The sequence below is a fragment of the Hemicordylus capensis genome, chromosome 2 (genome assembly GCF_027244095.1).
Source record: "Hemicordylus capensis ecotype Gifberg chromosome 2, rHemCap1.1.pri, whole genome shotgun sequence".
Lineage (NCBI taxonomy): Eukaryota > Metazoa > Chordata > Lepidosauria > Squamata > Cordylidae > Hemicordylus > Hemicordylus capensis.
Genome location: NC_069658.1, coordinates 401,607,914 through 401,626,181, shown reverse-complemented (window position 1 = coordinate 401,626,181; position 18,268 = coordinate 401,607,914). Strand labels below are relative to the sequence as shown.

General features: G+C 44.8%; 1 protein-coding gene across 1 annotated transcript in view; it reads right to left on the bottom strand.

Moving 5' to 3' along the window:
* Positions 1–18,268, bottom strand: part of RNF213 (ring finger protein 213) — a 225,636-nt gene that overhangs the window by 103,387 nt on the left and 103,981 nt on the right. The window contains exons 32-38 of the mRNA XM_053293465.1: positions 11,757–11,904; positions 8,960–9,095; positions 8,086–8,277; positions 4,649–4,788; positions 3,886–4,040; positions 3,283–3,504; positions 2,725–2,906 (exon numbers count right to left, since the gene is read on the bottom strand). Coding sequence (XP_053149440.1) covers positions 2,725–2,906; positions 3,283–3,504; positions 3,886–4,040; positions 4,649–4,788; positions 8,086–8,277; positions 8,960–9,095; positions 11,757–11,904 — 1,175 coding nt within the window. The remainder of the gene's footprint in view (positions 1–2,724; positions 2,907–3,282; positions 3,505–3,885; positions 4,041–4,648; positions 4,789–8,085; positions 8,278–8,959; positions 9,096–11,756; positions 11,905–18,268) is intronic.

Sequence of the window (18,268 nt, the reverse complement as noted above, 5' to 3'; positions counted from 1 at the left end):
TTTTGGTCTTCTTCTGCCACAGCCTTTCAATTTCAATTTGTAGATCTTTGTATTTGGTGATTTTTTCTATTTCTTTTTCTTCTATTCTGCTATCCCCTGGTATTGCTATGTCGATTATTTTGACTTGTTTTTCTTTCTTCTCGACTACAGTTATATCTGGTGTATTGTGTGGCAGATGTTTGTCTGTCTGTAGTCAGAAGTCCCATAATATTTTTACATCTTCATTTTCTTCAACTTTTTCAATTTTATGGTCTCACCAATTCTTGGCTACAGGTAGCTTGTATTTTTTGCAGATGTTCCAGTGTATCATCCCTGCTACCTTATCATGCCTTTGTTTGTAGTCAGTCTGTGTGATCTTCTTACTATTATTATTATCTCAATATCAGAATTGGATCTTTTCCACACCCATCTTTATAATGGCATTTGAAGCATCCAGATAGGGAAGCACAGACTGACTCAGTTTCTTCAAGAAAAGTTTCTTTAGATGGTCTGTCTTCAGTCTGTCTTTAGATGGTCTGTCTGTCATCAGCCTAGATGGCTTTAAAGAGGGGTTTAGACAAATTCATAGAGGACAGGTCTATGAATGGCTACTGGTCTGAGGGTTATAGCCCACCTCCAGCCTCAGAGAAAAGATGCCACTGAATACCTGTTGCAAGGGAGCAAGAGCAGGAGAGAGGGCATGTCTTCGTTTCTTGCCTGTAGGCTTCTCAGAGGTATCTGATGGGCCACTATGGGAAACAGGATGCTAGACTAGAAAGGTCTTGGGCCTGATCCAGCAGGGCTGTTCTTATCCTCTTATGTACATACATTGGTTTGTCTAAGAAAATAGGTTTTGAATTTCTACAAATTAAGAATAAAGATGGTATCATAACATCAAATTCTGACATGCTCAGTTCAGTAGGAATGTTTGTGAGGAAAAAAGGGGAAGGAGAAGGGAGTGAGTGGGCTGAGAAGGGACTGGGGAGTAAACAGCCTCTGCCCTCGCCCAGGAAAGAGTTGTGAAGGGCTTATGAAGGGGCTATCTGGTGTAATCTCTCCCCGCTCCTAAATAAGGAGAAAAGTGTTAAAATTGTTACCATTACAGTTGAGTTAAACCACAGGAAAACAGGCCTCACTTCTTACCTTGCAGTTTCCATTTTGCTTCATTTATATCTCAGAACTGGTAGGCCTTAGTGCTCCTTTATGGCCTTTACCACCTTCCAACCTTGCTCCTCATAAGGGAGAAGTGCTGCTGAACTCCTTGTAAGGGCCAGAGGGCCCAGGACCTTTAACAGTTGTGTGACAGGCAGACATTCAACAGGTACAACTTTGCCTAGCATTTCAGGGTGCGAGCAGCACTTGATACCCAGAACTGAAGCAACTAATGCTTCAACTATAAAAATAACCATGTTTCCACCATGCAAGCTATATTTCCATTTTTGTTAAATCAAGTTATGGCTTGTTTTAAACCCAAGACCTGATGCCTGTGCCTCTTTCATTATCCCTGACTATGCTAAAACTGAAAGTTTTTTCTTTAATTAAACATATCTCTCTTACCCAACAGGTGGGTCAAGAGCCATATTTGATCTACTGAGCCTCTTCAATTGGATCAATAAATCTGTTTCTCTCTCCACATACTATAGTAATTACCCATCCCATTGGTCAGGGATTCCCAAACATGGGTACCCAGATGTTGTTGGACTACAGCTCCCATCATCCCCAGCCACAATGGCTTAAGGCCACGGGGAGATGCAAGTTAGTCCAACAACATCTGGGGACCCAAATTTAAGAACCCTTGCCATAGGCATTTGTAGCTTCCACATTATTTATTTATATGCAGCTGTCATCTGTATACATAAGCACTGTATATCATATGCAGGGCCAACATGTCCTGGTAACCAGGACTGAGGGTACTAGTGGGCACAGAGATTAGCAGGTTTGCAAGACAATTGCCACATCATGGTAGCCGGGTCAGAAATGTAGTAAGAATTAGATAGGCACTTCTGTTTAGTTTTCCAAGTACACCTCTACATAGTATTTGGGTATTTCATGAGCCCCCGCATACTGAAATTTGTCATTTTCCAGCATTTTTTGGTCTGGCTAAGTCCACTGCTAAATAGTTTTTGAAATATTAAAAGATTAATGAGCTTGACTTGTATTTTTCAGCTGATATTATGGTAAAGTTATCTGAAAGATGGGTGTCAGATGCTTGGACAGAGGGCGCAATTTCAGTGTTTGCCCTAGGCGCTATTTTCCGTAGATACGCCTCTGGGTGCAGGGCAGTTACTTTTACCAGTAGTCTTCATTTCCTACAGCCCAATTTGTCTGACATCCTGGGGTGTGGTCCCTTTAGAACCTCACCAGGCTCAGGAGTGACTCTTAGCCCTTGATCTCATCTTTAAATAGGGCCTTTCAAGTCAGGCACTCCCAGCGAGATTATTCCCAGCAGGGAATGCAGCCCGTCTAGAAGGAGTGTCTCCTTCCATGGCAGCCCCAGCCCGCCATTCATCTCCTCCCTTCCAGATCCACACTTCTACTGCCTAATTGCCTTGGCAGTTACCATGCATGCCCACTGCAGCGCCCCACCCACAGCAGCTGGACTATCAGGGATCAGCCACATTTCCCATGACCACATACCCACAATTGTCAGGCACCTCAATCCCCAACACCATAAATCTCAAATGGGAGTAAGATATTAATTGCATTTTGACACTTAGAAATTCTTACTTGGCCCCTGTAACCTACCTGACATTCTGGAGTAGTTCATCACATTGACTTCCATTACTTTGCAAGGAGGTTGCTTTACATGCTAGTTCAATTGGCATCTGAAGGTTCTTCACCTGCTGTAGCCATATCCGAGGTCTGCATTTCAACAATTTTGCTTCCAGCATTTCAGTACAGGCCAGTGCAGCAAACACATCTAGTACCTAGGCAATCAAGAATTAACAGGGTTTGTAAAACAGACACAGATAGTAAGGGAAGCCATTTGCTTCATACAATGGCTAGGATTGAAATCTAGGTGAAGGTAATTAATTTATCCCCCCTTAAGCGCAATTTCTCTTTATAGGAGGCTAATTGTTTTGAAAACATTTTTTTCACATCCCATTTTGCTTTCCATTTTGTTTGCTAATGGGGCACATTCCTTCAGCCTGCCTTCAGGATCTTCATTTCCTTCCTTGAATGCTAACTTTATACTTGTCTTTACCAAATTCCATACTCAAAGGACACAGAGGGAATATGTTTGCAGGGGTGTGCTTTTTCTAGTAGGTCTAAATGTTACAGTCCAACCAGTATCATTCCTACCATTTGCCGATGCAAGATATTGCTTCCTTTCTCTGCATATTTAATGAGGTCACCGACCACATCAGGGCACACAGCAAGAATCCTGGAAAAGTTTTGCAGCCGACTCCTAAACTGATGGTAGCCAAGGTGGATCCAGGGGAGGGGCGGAACGCCTTCTTCTTCTGCACTGGAAGAGGCTGCCATCATTTCCTCTATGCATGTCATGAGGGCCATTTGCAGCAGCTGGAAATTCAAAACAAGGCTTGAATACATCACATGCCCATCTAAACAAAAATAATATTTTAAGGTGGTTTTCATTTTGTTTCTAATGACTAAATGTTTGTTAGATCAACTTCTTGGCTATCTTTATGCTACAATATCTTTAGTTATTAAGTAGACAAAGTGTTTATTTCATGTTTAATACTCAGGGAAACTGTTCTGGCAGCAAACACTTTTGTTTACAATGTTAGTGTCTAGAAGATATCTCTCAGTGATAATTAGCTGCCAGCCAAATCCTGTTGAAGTATACATTTCTATGAGGAGCTAGAACTTACAGCCTCTCGGAGTCATAACTGACACATGCCTTCTTCCAAGCACCTAGAAAGTTCTCATTACAATAGATACCTTCAACTCCCTGTGAGATGATAAACCCATTGCCAGGATGATGAAGTCTCTGATATAACACTGGAAAAGTTTCTTCCTCTCTTCCTCATAGAGGTTAGCAATATATTGACCTAGTGGAGTCTTCTGACAGATTTCAACAAACTTCTTTGCATGGCCTGGAAGACAAAAGTGCAATGGAACACTTGGTTATATGGGAGTACAGGTATCTAGTCCCATGATACTGCTTTAACAGATAAAGCATGTTGACTCATCATTTTCATAGCCCTAACCCACAACACCGGAAGCAGCTTTGCTGTTTACAGTGCCTAGCTACAATTCTCTGCTAACTCATTCCAGAGATATTTAAATATAAAACATTACATAGCACCAGAGATGCAGGCAACCAATTCTCACTCATTTTAGTCTTACAAAAACGGTTCTTAGAAGATGACAAGTGGGCTTCAACTCAGGACATTCTGGGAGATGCAGCAACATTTCTGGCAGGGCTCAAGAAAAGCCGCTTCAGGCTCTTTCCATATTAACATATGGAAACTTGTCAAGACAAAACACATTCTGTCTTGTATGCTCATAGGAAGCTGCCTTCTACCGAGTCAGAGCACTGGGCCATCTAGCTCAATACAGTCTACACAGATTGGCAGCAGCTTCTCCAAGTTTACAGGCAGGAATCTCTCTCAGCCCTATCTGGAGATGCCAGGGAGGGAATTTGCGAGCATGCAGACGCTCTTCCCAGAGTGGCCACACACACACACACACTTACCCCTACCTTCATTTCCAGTGATGTACTCCGCTTGAACCCAAAGATCTTCCAAATAATCCTTTATCCTCCAGCTGAAAGGCATTTTATTGCCAGCATCTTCATATATTTCAAAGTAATTCTGCACCAGAGTTGTCCCATTTTGGGAGCTAGACAAGAAACATTCAAAATAAAAGTAAGCTTATGTTCTGTCACCAAGCAGAAAGTTAATGAACCACTTTAGCACTTGCAAAGCATAGGAAAAGATTCCATGTTTAATGACAATCCACAAGATTCAATCTTTCTTCAGCATGCATGCAATAACTATAGTATGCATATTTTGAGAGCATAGAAATACCCACTAGATCTTTCAGATTGTATTCACACGACCAGCTTAACCATGGTGAAATGGGGCTGACCAACATGAGAGTGATTGTGAGAACCCATGCACAGAGGGAATCCTGGCTAACTCCCACGCCATTAACCAGGACATTTGATCTAGGATTAGATGTTAGTCATCTGCCTAGACACCCTGAGCAGGATCTACTGCTCATGAAAAACTACGTGTCATGCCCATCCTGTCTGTCTTCCATACAAGACATCTTCCTGGACGATTGCAATTGAATGGGACATCAGCCTAGATACATGATATACCTTCACTTTCAGGCTGCCATAGACACCCACCCACTGACATTCTAGCCTCCTGTCTGTACTTCACGGCCATGCAGTTTCATCTCCTTTGGCAGCACTCTGCCTGTCATCTGTATCAGCACACCCCAACCACACATACACCACCACCCACACTCGTACCCCTTCAAGGTATGTTACATCTTCATGTAGGAGTCAAAACTACAGTCACCATTCACATGCAAGAGCAGATCATTTCACTTAAAATTACCTGCTTTCTTTCTCTTTCTGTTTGACCACATAGAAACCCCCAAAGCAACTCACAGCCATCAGTATAATAAAAATATTTAAAATAAAATAATTCAGCAAATCCACTTTAAAAAACAGCAGCAACACTTCTCATTAAAAATGTGAGCTATACCTGGAAAAGGATCATTTTTATGTTCCTCCTAGAAGGAGGGGGTCAAATAAGCCTCTTGTGGGAGAGAATTCCAGAGCCTAGCACACTCCCACAGGAATCATTGAATAAAAAACTAACACTTTTAAATGTCCCTGCTAACTTGGCAAAGAGGCACCTTTTAATGTGGTGATTCTCTTTATTTAGCAGGGGGAGAGTAACTGGCCCTATCCACCCCCAACACAGTACCTCCAGTGACTGTTGCTGGTGTCTGTCTTATGTTTCTTTTTAGATTGTGAGCCCTTTGGGGACAGGGAGCCATCTTATTTATTTATTATTCCTCTGTGTAAACCACCCTGAGCCATTTTTGGGAGGACGGTATAGAAAATGAATTATTATTAATAATAATAATAATAATAATAATAATAATAATAATAATAATAATACAGAAGGTCTTGTCTTGCATCTCCACCAATCTAACCTAAAACCAAGGTGTGACACAGAACAGAGCCTCCCTGCAATGATCTTAACAAGTAGGCAGGACCTTATGGGAGCAGTTGGGTCATTTAGATGCCCTGTGCCTAAACTGTATACACTGTAAAGGTAATAACCAACACATTGAACTGTGCCCTGAAACAAAATGGAAGCCAATGTAGTAGACTGAACAATGTCAGGACAGTGTCAACCTGTTCCAAATAATAGATCCAAGTCAACAGCCTGATCACTTCATTCTGTACCAACTTATGTTTCTGAACATTCTTCAGTAGCAGCCCCAAGAAGATCATTTTGCAATAGGCTAACTTGAAAGTAACCACAGTGGGTATTGTTGGGAATTCTCTCTGGTAAGAGAAACCCCTTTTTTATTATAGCAGAATGCACAGAGGCACAACACAGCGGAATTTGGATAGGCATGCGTGTATGCTGAGAGTAAAATAACTTGGAGCCAGCTCATAGTTTCAAATCAATATAAGGAGTATTTATTAGAGAACTCCATTCTAGATAGTAAAGTGGAGAGATAGGATCTCTAATCTATTTATCTAGCTGGATACACATGGATGCATCTCTGCACACATGGTGCAGGGAGAGAGAAGCTTGCATGTTGCAAGAGAGAAGGAACGGAAGAGAAGGAGGGAGAGGAAGTGGCAGGCAGGCAGGCAGGCAAGTAGTCCCTAAGAGTAGCAATCTATATACCAAAGGGATAGTGTCAGAGCAGTAGAGAAGGGACGACCAATATCTTGAGCTCTCTAGCCCTCTGACTCACTAGTCTGTCCCCCTCTGTCATTGAGACATGAGACAGCGCAAAGTCCTTCACTTGCAACAGGTATGTCAGTGCCCTTTTCCTGGAAAGGCCACAGCTGGTACACCAGCCCAAGCTGTACCTAGACGTGGACCCAGCCTCTTTCCCCCAAGAGGCTTATTTGGCCCCCTCCCTTCTAGGAGGAACATATAAGTGACCCTTTTCCAGATATAGTTCACTTTTTAATGAGATGTGTTGCTGCAGTATTTTTAAAGTGGATTTATTGCATTATTTTAATTTTAAATATGTTTCCTGACATGATTTCTTCTTCATGAACCCCACTGCCTATTAAGATCATTGGGGAAGGTCCAGTTGCAGTTACCACTAGCTTGTTGAGTGGTGACCCAAATCCAGCAATCTCTACAGTTGCCCCGGGCTCTGGAACACACTCCAAAATGAAATTAAAACATCCCCAAGGATTAAACTTTTGAAAATGCACCTATTTTATCAGGATTTTAGTTTATAGTATTTTACATTTTATTTATAGTTATTTTAATTTGTTTTATATGATTTTAAGTTTTAATTGTTGTTCAGTTTTAACTGTAAATTGCCCAGAGATTTTCTATGGGGCAGTATAAAAATACGATAAATAAAATAAAAGCACTGCTGCAACCTGACTCTCCAGGAGCAAAGCTGGATCCAGAAGCATTCCTAGACCACAAACCTAGTTTTTCCAGAGAGAGTACTATACCACCTACACCCAGCTGACTGAGTACCCATTCCAAGAATGGTGTTTCTACTGACCAAATGCACTTCAGTTTGGTTTCGAACAAGTCTATTATCCCACATCCAGCCCATCACAGTCCCTAGACATGTGTAACATCCATTGCCTCCCCAGAATCTGATAGAATCAATCTGGGCATCATCTACATATTGGTGACACCAGATCTCTGGACATTCTCTTCCTGCAGTTGCATAAAGAGCTTAAACAGCACGGGAATGAGATAGGACCCCTCAGAAATCTACAGGCCAACAGCCAAGGAGCTAAAGAGTAGTCCTTCCATACAACCTTCTGAAACCTAAACGCCCAGATAAGATTGAACAAGGACAAAAACATGCCACCCACATCAGGCAGTCGAGATGCATATGGTGGTCAATGGGACTGAAAACTCTAGAGACAACCAGTAGAACAGTTACACAGCTCACCTGCTTTGACTCAGAATATAAGGGATGTTGAGAAACTTCAGATCCCTGAAGATGAACAACCACAGAGCTTTCACACAATTTTCGGTTGTTGGCCTGACCAGTAGCTCGAGATTGCAGTCTCTGTCTATGACAGACACAATATAGGCCAGAAATGGAGTCACCACACTCTGGACCCGCTTCCAGAGGGTTTGCCTACAGTGTCAAGACCAGCAAAGAAAACAGAAAGCAACATCCATTATTAAAAAGAAGAAATTAAACACACACATCACCTATTTTAGGAGCATTCTGATGGATTATATATCGAGAGAGAGACCAACATGGAGAGAAAAAGCAACCCAATTCCCTTTTGACATGTATATTCCTCTTCCACTTCGCGATAGTATCTGCCAAACTGCCCATGCCTCAAAATGCAACACAAACATAAAGTAATTCAATAATTAATGTTAGCAGTAGAAACAAACACATATCCTTTGTAAGAAAGCTATTGGCTGATGATCTACTTCCTCAGGAACACAGTTTCTATAAAGGGTTTTGCTTTCCATCTTGCACCAATTACACACATTTAAATCCACTGAAAACAGTGACCTTAGCAGGTACATCTACCTTGCTGCAAGACTGTATGCAGAATAGACTTTTCAGGCCCCTCTTCTTCCCATCACAGTCCTTCATGTTCCCCTCCAAAACACCCTTGAATGTCAGAGGACCTATCCAGAGCAAGATCTGATGCAAAGTTTGGGGCTGCAATTGAAATGGGGCATAAACATTCCTTCCATCTCTGCATGGAAGTGCTTTAAGTTTTCTCAAGGGGATCTCTTGATACTGGCCTCTAGTTTTAGGTCTGCCAATGTGTAGCAGTTTAAACTGCTGTCTGTACCTGAAAGTTCCTGCTTCCTGAAGGGAATTAAGATTTGATGCCACTCGGAGCATCCACTGTTTCATAGCATCAGAACTCTCCTCTTGCTTCCTCAAAAGTCTAAAAAGACGATTCTTTATTATCTTCAGGAAGGAGTCTGTGGGGAAAAAATTTAAATGCCAATTATGAATTCTAAGGCCTCTTGCTAAAAGTCTCACACCTAATTTAGCTAGATCTTATCAACATCAGTCAAGGGTCTGTGATTTTCTGTAATGCTTGAAAATATAAGTTAAAGAGCTACAGCAGTGGGGTTCTCCTCTCTGCCTACGCTGCTCATCTGCAGTGGTATGCTCCTGCCCATCCCCAGCGGTGTGGCATATGGAGCATGCCATCGCTGGGCGGAAGCTGCTGCTGTCGCTGGGGGAGCTGTCGCCACCACCATCACCAGGGGAAGGTACATGCAACAGGAGAGGGCACAAACACACTGCTGCATGAGGACATGGAATGCCTACGCCTTCTCTACACCACTGCCCCCAAGCCCCACTCTGAAGATGAGTCATGCAATTGAATGAATTTTCTTTTGAAAAACAAATGACATCCCAGGGTCAGAAGTCTTCAATTCAAGCAAATAATTAAGGTACTTCGGAAATCACTCATGTACCAATCTATATATATAATTCTCCTGGGTGTGCCTTTAGAATGTGCGTCCCGGCAGCCCAGCTGATTGGCTGGGCTGCGGAGGCACCTGATTGGCTAAGGCGCACCCAGGAGAATTAACTGGCTGGGCAGATGCAAGGTGGTGGCGGGCCTGGGCGGGCCCGGCCGCGGATGCAAGGCGGCGGCTGGCGGGCCCGGCCCGGCCGCAGATATGAGGCGGTGGCGGCCCAGCCCGGCAACGCGGTGCTGGCGGCGGCAGTGGGCCCAGCCGCAGGGCGAAGAGGTTGCGGAGGGCCGGGCCCGGCCGTGGGGTGACGACGCGGCGACAGGTCTGGCTGCGGCGGCGGTACTCGGCCCGGCCGTGGCACTCAGCCCGGCAACCTGTGCTCAGCCCAGCAGCCTGGGCTTGGCACTTGGCCTGGCTGGAGACTGGGCCAGGAGGGGGTAGGGGAGAGGTAGTCGGCCCCAAAGAGAGAACAGATGCTCTGTGCGGGGTCGGCTTGTAAGCATTAAAATGGCAAGTGCAACTACAGCACCATGTTATTAAACACGTTTCATAATCTCACATATTGTGCTCACCTACAACTTAAATTCCATGTGGCCATATTTTCCCTTGTTCTTTCAGCCCTCCTCCTCTTCCCATTGGGGGCAACCCTGATGCTGAGGTACACAATAGCACTTAGCACTTAGCAATAGCACTTACATTTATATACTGCTCTATAGCCGAAGCTCTCTAAGTGGTTTACAATGATTTCGCATATTGCCCCCAACATTCTGGGTACTCATTTTACCGACCTCGGAAGGATGGAAGGCTGAGTCAACCTTGAGCCCCTGGTCAGGATCGAACTTGTAACCTGGTTACAGGGCGGCAGTTTTACCACTGCGCCACCAGGGGCTCAATAATCTTTAGTAAGATGGTAGTGATGGGAAAGACTAGGCCTCACTTAGAGCAACTGCTCGGAGGGTGGGCCTGAAAAGACAGCAGTTCTTATTGCCTACCGATTTCTTTTAATGTGATAATACCTTGTTGGTGAAGTGTGCTGCTCTTCCTTTTGGGTCTGCCTTAGTCACACAACTTTGGAACCCTAGGACTGCTCAGCTCTTCTAGGGAGGATTTTGCCACTTTACCCCCACAGGAACTTTATATGGAGAGAGTGGTTTGTACCACATTAAAATAAAGTGGATGGTGGTAGCTTACTGTGAACCTCTTACAATAAAGGATTCACCCCAGTGAATTCTGCCCCCCCTCTGGCTCTGGTAAGAGCTTTGACAAAAATATATACACACTTTTAAATTTTCATCTTTAAGTTCTGGCAATTGGCCTCTTGCAAAGTACAATTCCATGCAGACTTAGCCAAGATTTATAACCAGCAAACTAACTGTTGAAATATTATCAGAATACCAGACTTACTCAGCTTACAAATTCTAATATATCATTAAGTAATTCATCTTCAACAAAGTCATATTGTTTCCTATGCCATATATATAATACAAGTATATGCCATCTTCACTAATGCAAATGGAAACATATAGGGACAGCAGATCAGTGAGCAGCTAGGCGAGCAGTGTCACCATAATCTCCTGAATTTCATTGTTGTTGGAGCTGAAAAACCAAAAGGTACCCATGCATGGGTTGTGGAGGCTAAGTTGCGAGTGAACACAGTGTGTGAGACTGTGTAGGGATGCAGACTGAGGGGCAATGAAGGGGGAATCTGTACCCGAGACTCGAGAAAGCATTTACCACTTACATACTGTTGCACTGAAGTCAAGATAGGCTCCTTAATGTACAATGTTGATGCTTTTTTGGTTCATGGCTAAATTTGTAAACACATTAAACCTTTTCTTAAACTGAAGGGGTGTGTGTGTGTGTTTTACATCCTAGAATATACATTCTGTTTTGAAATGTTTCCCCCTGTGTCTAGTAGACTACAGCCACAAAGAAGCAGATAGAGCAAATTAAGATTACTGCCTCCCATCTTAGAACTGCAAAAGCAGAAATTATCCAGTCAAATCTCTGAGGCTTTCCACACTGCCTGTGCATAAGAGTACATTAACCCTATGACTTCATGCTCTGTACAGAAAGACTATATAGCACATTTTGGAGAGGTTTTCATGAAAGTATCTCCTATGTCTCAAAACCAAATTTTCTAGTCATTCATACCTTCCAAGTCACCTTTCTCAGACAAAAGATCAAGGAGAATTTCAATTCTCTTCATGCTACGACTGGTACCCTCATTTTGGTCCCTTAGCATTCCCACAGCACTTTGTACACAGCTCCTCAAAAGGATGGTGGTATCCAAGATTGGGTTCTTTCCGGTCACAACAGGAAAAGAAGAAAGCCTATTAGTATTATCAAATAGTAAGGACATAGTACCAGTTCACCAATTACCCTCTTAAAGAAATATATGTAATCAAGCCCACTTCTACTGCCTGGGAAACAGTAGGAGGTGGTAATGACTGCAGATCCTCCTTGCACCTTTTGTAATCAGAAGTCAGCCCATTTGCCTGCTCAGAGAAGAACAGCCACAACCAGACAGAACACGGAAGGAAAGCCAATAATCAGGTTCTTCAAATCAAACCAAATGGATACTGCATAAGGTTGGTAAGTGGCAACAGTGGTGGTACAGGACAAAGCTAGAAGTGAATGTTACTGCAGGAGACAGCCCTGTAGTCAGGGTGGAGGCCACTGGGTGCCCCATTCCACTAGAGCACTGCTTTGCCCCACCTAGATTTATTTTTGTGGGTGTGGAAAGTTGTCTTTTAAATTTGTGAAATGACAATTACAGCCTCTATTTAAAAAAAATAATTCAGAAGAAACAAACAAAAATTAGAAGTGAGTAATCTTTTATTCACTTCTAATTTTGGTTTGTTTCTTCTGAAATAATTATGATAGTGAGTAGACAGAGCAAGGTTAGGTATTTAAAGCAGGGGCTTAGCTATAATTGAGCAAAAGGGTTCAAAGAACACAGGCCCCCCAGCTCCTGAGGGCCCTCCAACTCTATCCCTCCCTATATTCTTCATTATCTCCCTCACTCTGGGGGGCTGCCAGAGAGAGAGGGATGAACACAGGCCCCCTCTCCCCTAGCTACACCCCTGATTTAAAGAGTGTAATAAAGTAGTAAAGTGATCTGGAAAAATAGCTGTCCTAAGTTACATTTCTCTTTTAAAGCACCCACTATACTCAGAGTGGCTAAAATATTTTTTTCCTGGAGCATTTAATGATGGCAGAGGACGATAACAGAACCCTAGAGGAATAAAAACACAGCCTTTCACACTGCAGTTAGCTAGTGAGGCTGTACTCATACCAGGGCTTCAAGCACCCTAGCCACTTATCCTTTTATTTCTGATTTTCCCCTATATGTGTGCATAGCAGCATGAGGCATTTCTGGGTTTCTAGGCAGAAATGTCTACCCAGCAACACAGGGGCGTAACAAGGCTGGAGTGGGCCCAGAGACAAAATTTTAAAATGGGCCCCTCGCTGATACACACAAACACACTTCACAATATATAGCCATGTGACTTGCCTCTGGGGGGGCCCTCGAGGCATGAGGGGCCCCAGGCAGCCTCCTTCCCTTGCCTAATAGTAGTTACGCCCCTGCAGCAACAGTAAAGAATTCCAGCTGCTTTCCACTGCTACTTACCAACCTTCAGCAGCACCCATTTGTTTTGATTAACAGAACTGCATATTTGGCTGCTTCTTTAAAAAAAAAAAATCTCGCTGGTTATGCCACTTAATTTCTGTTGCTGAGCTAGTCCTTTTCACGGCAGCCTATTAAGAAGGTTTTTCTGGCTGTTTGAGAGAAAAGAGGAGTCTGGGACAACACTTCCCTAAAGAGAAGTCAGGAACCAGACTAGAAAGAGGGGCCCTTAAGACACCCCCAAGGTTTTTATTTACTCTCTGTCCTTCCAGAAACTATTTGGAGCTATAATATGAACAAATGCTCCGCAGTTGGGTAGCTAGAGTTTTTTGCCCAGGCTAAGAGTGGGGTCTGGGGTAGAAGAGCATGAGCGTGGCCATCTACTCCACTACCCATCTTGTGGACACTCAGGCTGCCTGCACCCCAAGGGTTCACTAAGTCCGCAGCAAGAGCACCCGGCAGTGTGGGAATTGCCCAATGCACTGGCCTCCTGGCACGGTGCATTGTGGGATGCCGCAGGACTTCAGTTCCCAGCTCTGATGCTCACTGTGGAGTGGCTTGTGAGCTGTGGCAAACAGCAGAACTGTCAGGGTAGGGCAGTTGTATGTGGGGAGACACGTAGGAGCCTGCCTCCTCACTTGCCCTCCCCAGCAAGGCTGTGTGAATGACATTACTATGTCAATAATTTAATCACTGGTGTTCATAATGAATTTTCTGTCAACTTGACATTTACATAGTCCATGGAAGGCTGGCTATATGTGGCAATATTGCTGTCTGTGTTAGTGTTCAGTACTGTCTGGGACTCACCTTGCACATCCTGGAAATGGGAGTAAGCCTGCTGCTGGCTTTGGCCCCAGCTGACAAAGTGACATGACAGGCCAAGCAGAAAGAAGCTACCCCAACATCAACACCAGCCTGCCGCACTACAACATCGCCAGCTTGGAGCGAAGCAGTGGGCAAATGGAGGTGGATCTGCACACTGATGGGCATCTGGTTCTGTGGGTGGGTCTGGCTCAACACATGGTCACATGGCTGCAGGGATAGGAGAAGGAGGAAGGAGTTCTCCCCTTGGGCCTACTGGAGCAGAGAAGGGGCAGACAAAACCATCACACTGGCCACCAGGGAACTAGAGGAACTGCCTCCAATGGTCGTGGCAGCGGTGGGTCTAGTGCAGTTGTGAGGGCTGCACTAGCTTATTTAGGGATACCAGCACTCCTGATGAAGGAGGTCAGTGGAGTGAGAGAGTGACAGCTTTGGTCTCTTGGAGAGAAGCAACGTTTAATTACTCCCTGGCAGGTGGATAAGGGCAGAGAAAACAAATTCTAAGAGAAAGGAGCATTAGTCATTCACCATGAAGGCTTCTTCTGGCTGCTAGTGTTGAGGATATCTCACTGGGCTATCCTCCCCACACACTCCAGAGGACAGGACAAAATCAACCAGGCAGAGCGTTTAAGAGGTGGGAGAGGATCGCCCCTCCCAGTTCTGTGTATTAAAGCTGAGCTTCTAGAAGCTAAGTAATAGTGAAAGAAAAACACAAGAATGTGCAAATGATGCAGTATGTAAAAACAAACTAAAGGAAGGAGAAATGCTTACCAGTAGCCGTGGACACCCAAGGGTGGGTTGAGATGTCCTCAACAGCAGCCAGAAGAACCCTTCACAGTAGGTGGCCAATGCTCCTTTCTGGGCTGCTGGGCGAGGACGTCTCACGTGGGATATGACAAAGCTAAGAGACCCCGGGCAGGAGCGTCCCCAGCTACTCGGGCGGAAAAACCTGCTGTAGGACATCCTAAAGACAGCCTGAAATGAGTTGAAGAGGTCCAGCTCATAAAGTCTTATAAATGTGGATGGAGAGGTCCATGTGGCTGCTCTGCAGATCCTGTCCAATGGGGTGTTGAAAAAGCCACCGAAATGGCTGCTCAATGGGTTGAGTGAGCAGTTATCCTCAAGGGTGTTGGAAGGTGTTGGACCTCATACACCAGGGTAATGCAGGACTTGATCCAGCGGGCCAGGGTTGCTGATGACACTTGCTGGCTCATGGCAGAAGCAAGGAAGGAAATGAAAAAGGCTTCAGTAGACCTGAAGGATGCTGTTCTGGAAAGGTACATTTTTAGACAACGGCGAACATCAAGTTTGGGTCACTGTTTTTCCTTGACGGTGGTCAGCCTGGGGCAAAATGATGGCACGGCCATGTCTTGGGAATGGTGGAAAACTGACAACCTTCAGTAGAAAAGAGGGTCAGGGATCAGGAGGACAGAGTCCTGAGAGAAGATGCAGAATCTAGATTTAGAGGAGACCGCCCTGAGCTCAGAAATCCTTCTTGCAGATGTGATGGCGATGAGAAATATGAGTTTCGAGGAAAGGATATGTAAGGGGATAAACTTCCTAGGCTCAAAAAGGAGGCACATGTAGAACTCGGAGAACCTTGTGGAGTTCCTAGGAAGGGAATCTGTGGACTACTGGAGGAGAAGACAATGTCACTCCTCTAAGAAATCGCTTGAAGTGAGGGTGAGATTAAACGAACTTTACCTGGGTCAGTGCTAGCAGGTTGACCAAGACAGCTCCATGACGCTTGATGGTATTGGCCCTAAGGCCCTTATCTAAACCATCCTATAAGAAAAGGATAAGTTAATACTACAGCTCTCTGGGGAAAACTTGCATCGGCAGCACCAATGGAGGAAGGCCCTCCAGATGATCTGATATATCCAGTTGGCTTAGGCCCTCCTGGATGCAAGTATAGTGTCCATAATCCTGAGAGCATATCCATGACATTTTAGGATGTTGTGCTCAGTCACCATGTTGCAAGCCTGAACCAAGCTGGGTCGTGATTAACTACAGGACCCTGGGTGAGGAGGTCTGGTAGGACAGGTAGAAAGTAAAGACCTGTTAACAGCAAGGTAGAGTATCGCGGGGAACCAGGTAGCTACCAGAATTATCTCTGCTTGAAGTAGTTTTATGTGACATAGAAAGTGGCTGAGAAGCAGTATTGATGAGAAGGTATACAGGAGCTCCTGCAGCTAGGTCAATGACATGGCGTCCACAGCCTCTGCCTGAGTGCACGGGAAACAGGAGAAGAACCTTGGGAGCTGGGCATTTGTCTGAGACACGAAGAGGTCCACGCATGGTTGACCCAGGTGAGATATGATCAACTGGAACACCTGGGGGTTGAGTCTCCATGCCACCGGGTGGAGCTCTTGCCTGCTCAGCCAGTCTGCCTGGGTGTCCAGGGAGCCATTGACGTGATGAGCTAGGAGGGTCGCAACATGCTTCTGTGCCCAAGAGAGGAGTAGGAGTGCTTCCTTGTGTTGAGACTTGGATTGGGTCCCCCCCCCCCAGCCAGTTGATGTGCAATTTGGCCACAGTGTTGTCGGAGTGAATGAGGATGTGATGGTGGAGAATCCTGTCCTAGAATGCCAGAAGCGCTAGGTGGATGGCTCACAGTTCCAGACAGTTGATGCTGTCTCTGACTTCTTGCGGTGACCATTTCCCCTGGGCCGAGTGGTTGAGGTACTGGGGTCCCCAACCCAAAATGCTGGTATCTGTTATGATGATGTGGGGCAGATCCAGGAAGGTGTGAAGCCTGCTAGGTGTGAAGCCTGCAGCCAGCAAAGCAAGGAATCGCTGACTAATGGGGTAAGCTGTAGTCTGGTGTGCTGTCTTCAGGCTATGGATGTCTGGTGAGGAAGGAAAAACCACCGTAATGGCCAGAGATGGAGGCATGCCCAAGGGACCGCTTCCAAGGAGGAGACCATGAGGCCCAGGAGCTGAGCCAGAGTAAGTACAGGAACTGACTTGGGGGACAGGATTTGGTGAATAAGCGAATGTAGCTTGTCTACTCGATCCTGGGGAAGAAACAAGCAGTCGCTGATGGTGTCTATGAGGACTCCCAGGTGCAGAATACGGTTGGAAGGAATCAGGTTGCTCTTGGACCTGTTCACGAGGAAACCTTGAGTGGATAAGTTTGAGAGAGTGATCTTAACCGCTTGGCTAAGGCCAGTGATGGTGACTGGATGAGGAGATCGTCCAGCAAAGCAAAAACCCAGATCTTCTGTAGGCGCATGTGCACTAGCAGCAGGGCAAGCATCTTCATAAATATCCAGGGTGCTGATGAAAGGCCGAAGGGAAGGATTGAATATTGGTAATGTAGACCATTGTAGCAGAAGTGAAGAAGGTGGCGATGCTCTTGGTGGATGGGCACGTGGAGGTAAGCTTCTGTGAGATCTACAGATACCAAGAAGTCCCCCTGATGAAGTGTCTCAGAGATGGAGCAGAATTTCCATGTGAAACGTTCTTCACCGAACAAGCTTGTTGAGGTATTTTAGGTCAAGGATGGTCCCGAGGGAGCCATCATTTTGGGTACAGAAAACAAGATGGAGTTCATACCCCGCCCCTCCTGGCCCACTGGGACTCTTTCTATGGTGGAGATGCTGAGTATTATTTCTTTATTTAACATATTTTTATACCACCCAAAACTTACATGTGTGGGCGATTTACAACTAAGTAAAAACAGAAAAAGTAAAACATTAGTTAAAACACCACCACCACAACAAAGTTAAAACGTTACAACAATTTAAAATTTTTAAAATAATAATTTAAAACAGTATTAAAACTATCAAAACAATATCTAATTTAAAGCCTGGGTGAATAGATGAGTCTTTAAAAACTTTTAAAAAGCTGTCAGAGATGGGGAGGCTCATTTCAGTAGGGAGCACATTCCAAAGCCTTGGGGCAGCAGCGAAGAAGACCCGTCCCCAGGTCTAGATGCTGGTGTAGCGCGTTGAGATGCTGAGTAGATGCTGGTGTAGTGTGTGGTGCTTGGGCCATAGGAGGGCCTTCTTTGTGGCTGCCCCTCTTCTTTGGAAGACCCTTCCACCCCAGATTCATTCAGCCCCCTTCTTAGTGGCTTTTAAAGGCCCTTCTCAAGACCTACCTTTTTTTGCCAGACTTTCCCCCCCCTTTAAAAAAATATTATTGTTATTGTTATCATTCACTGCCTAGAGTCTTTGGAGACGGTATACAAGAAATTTTTAGATTTAAT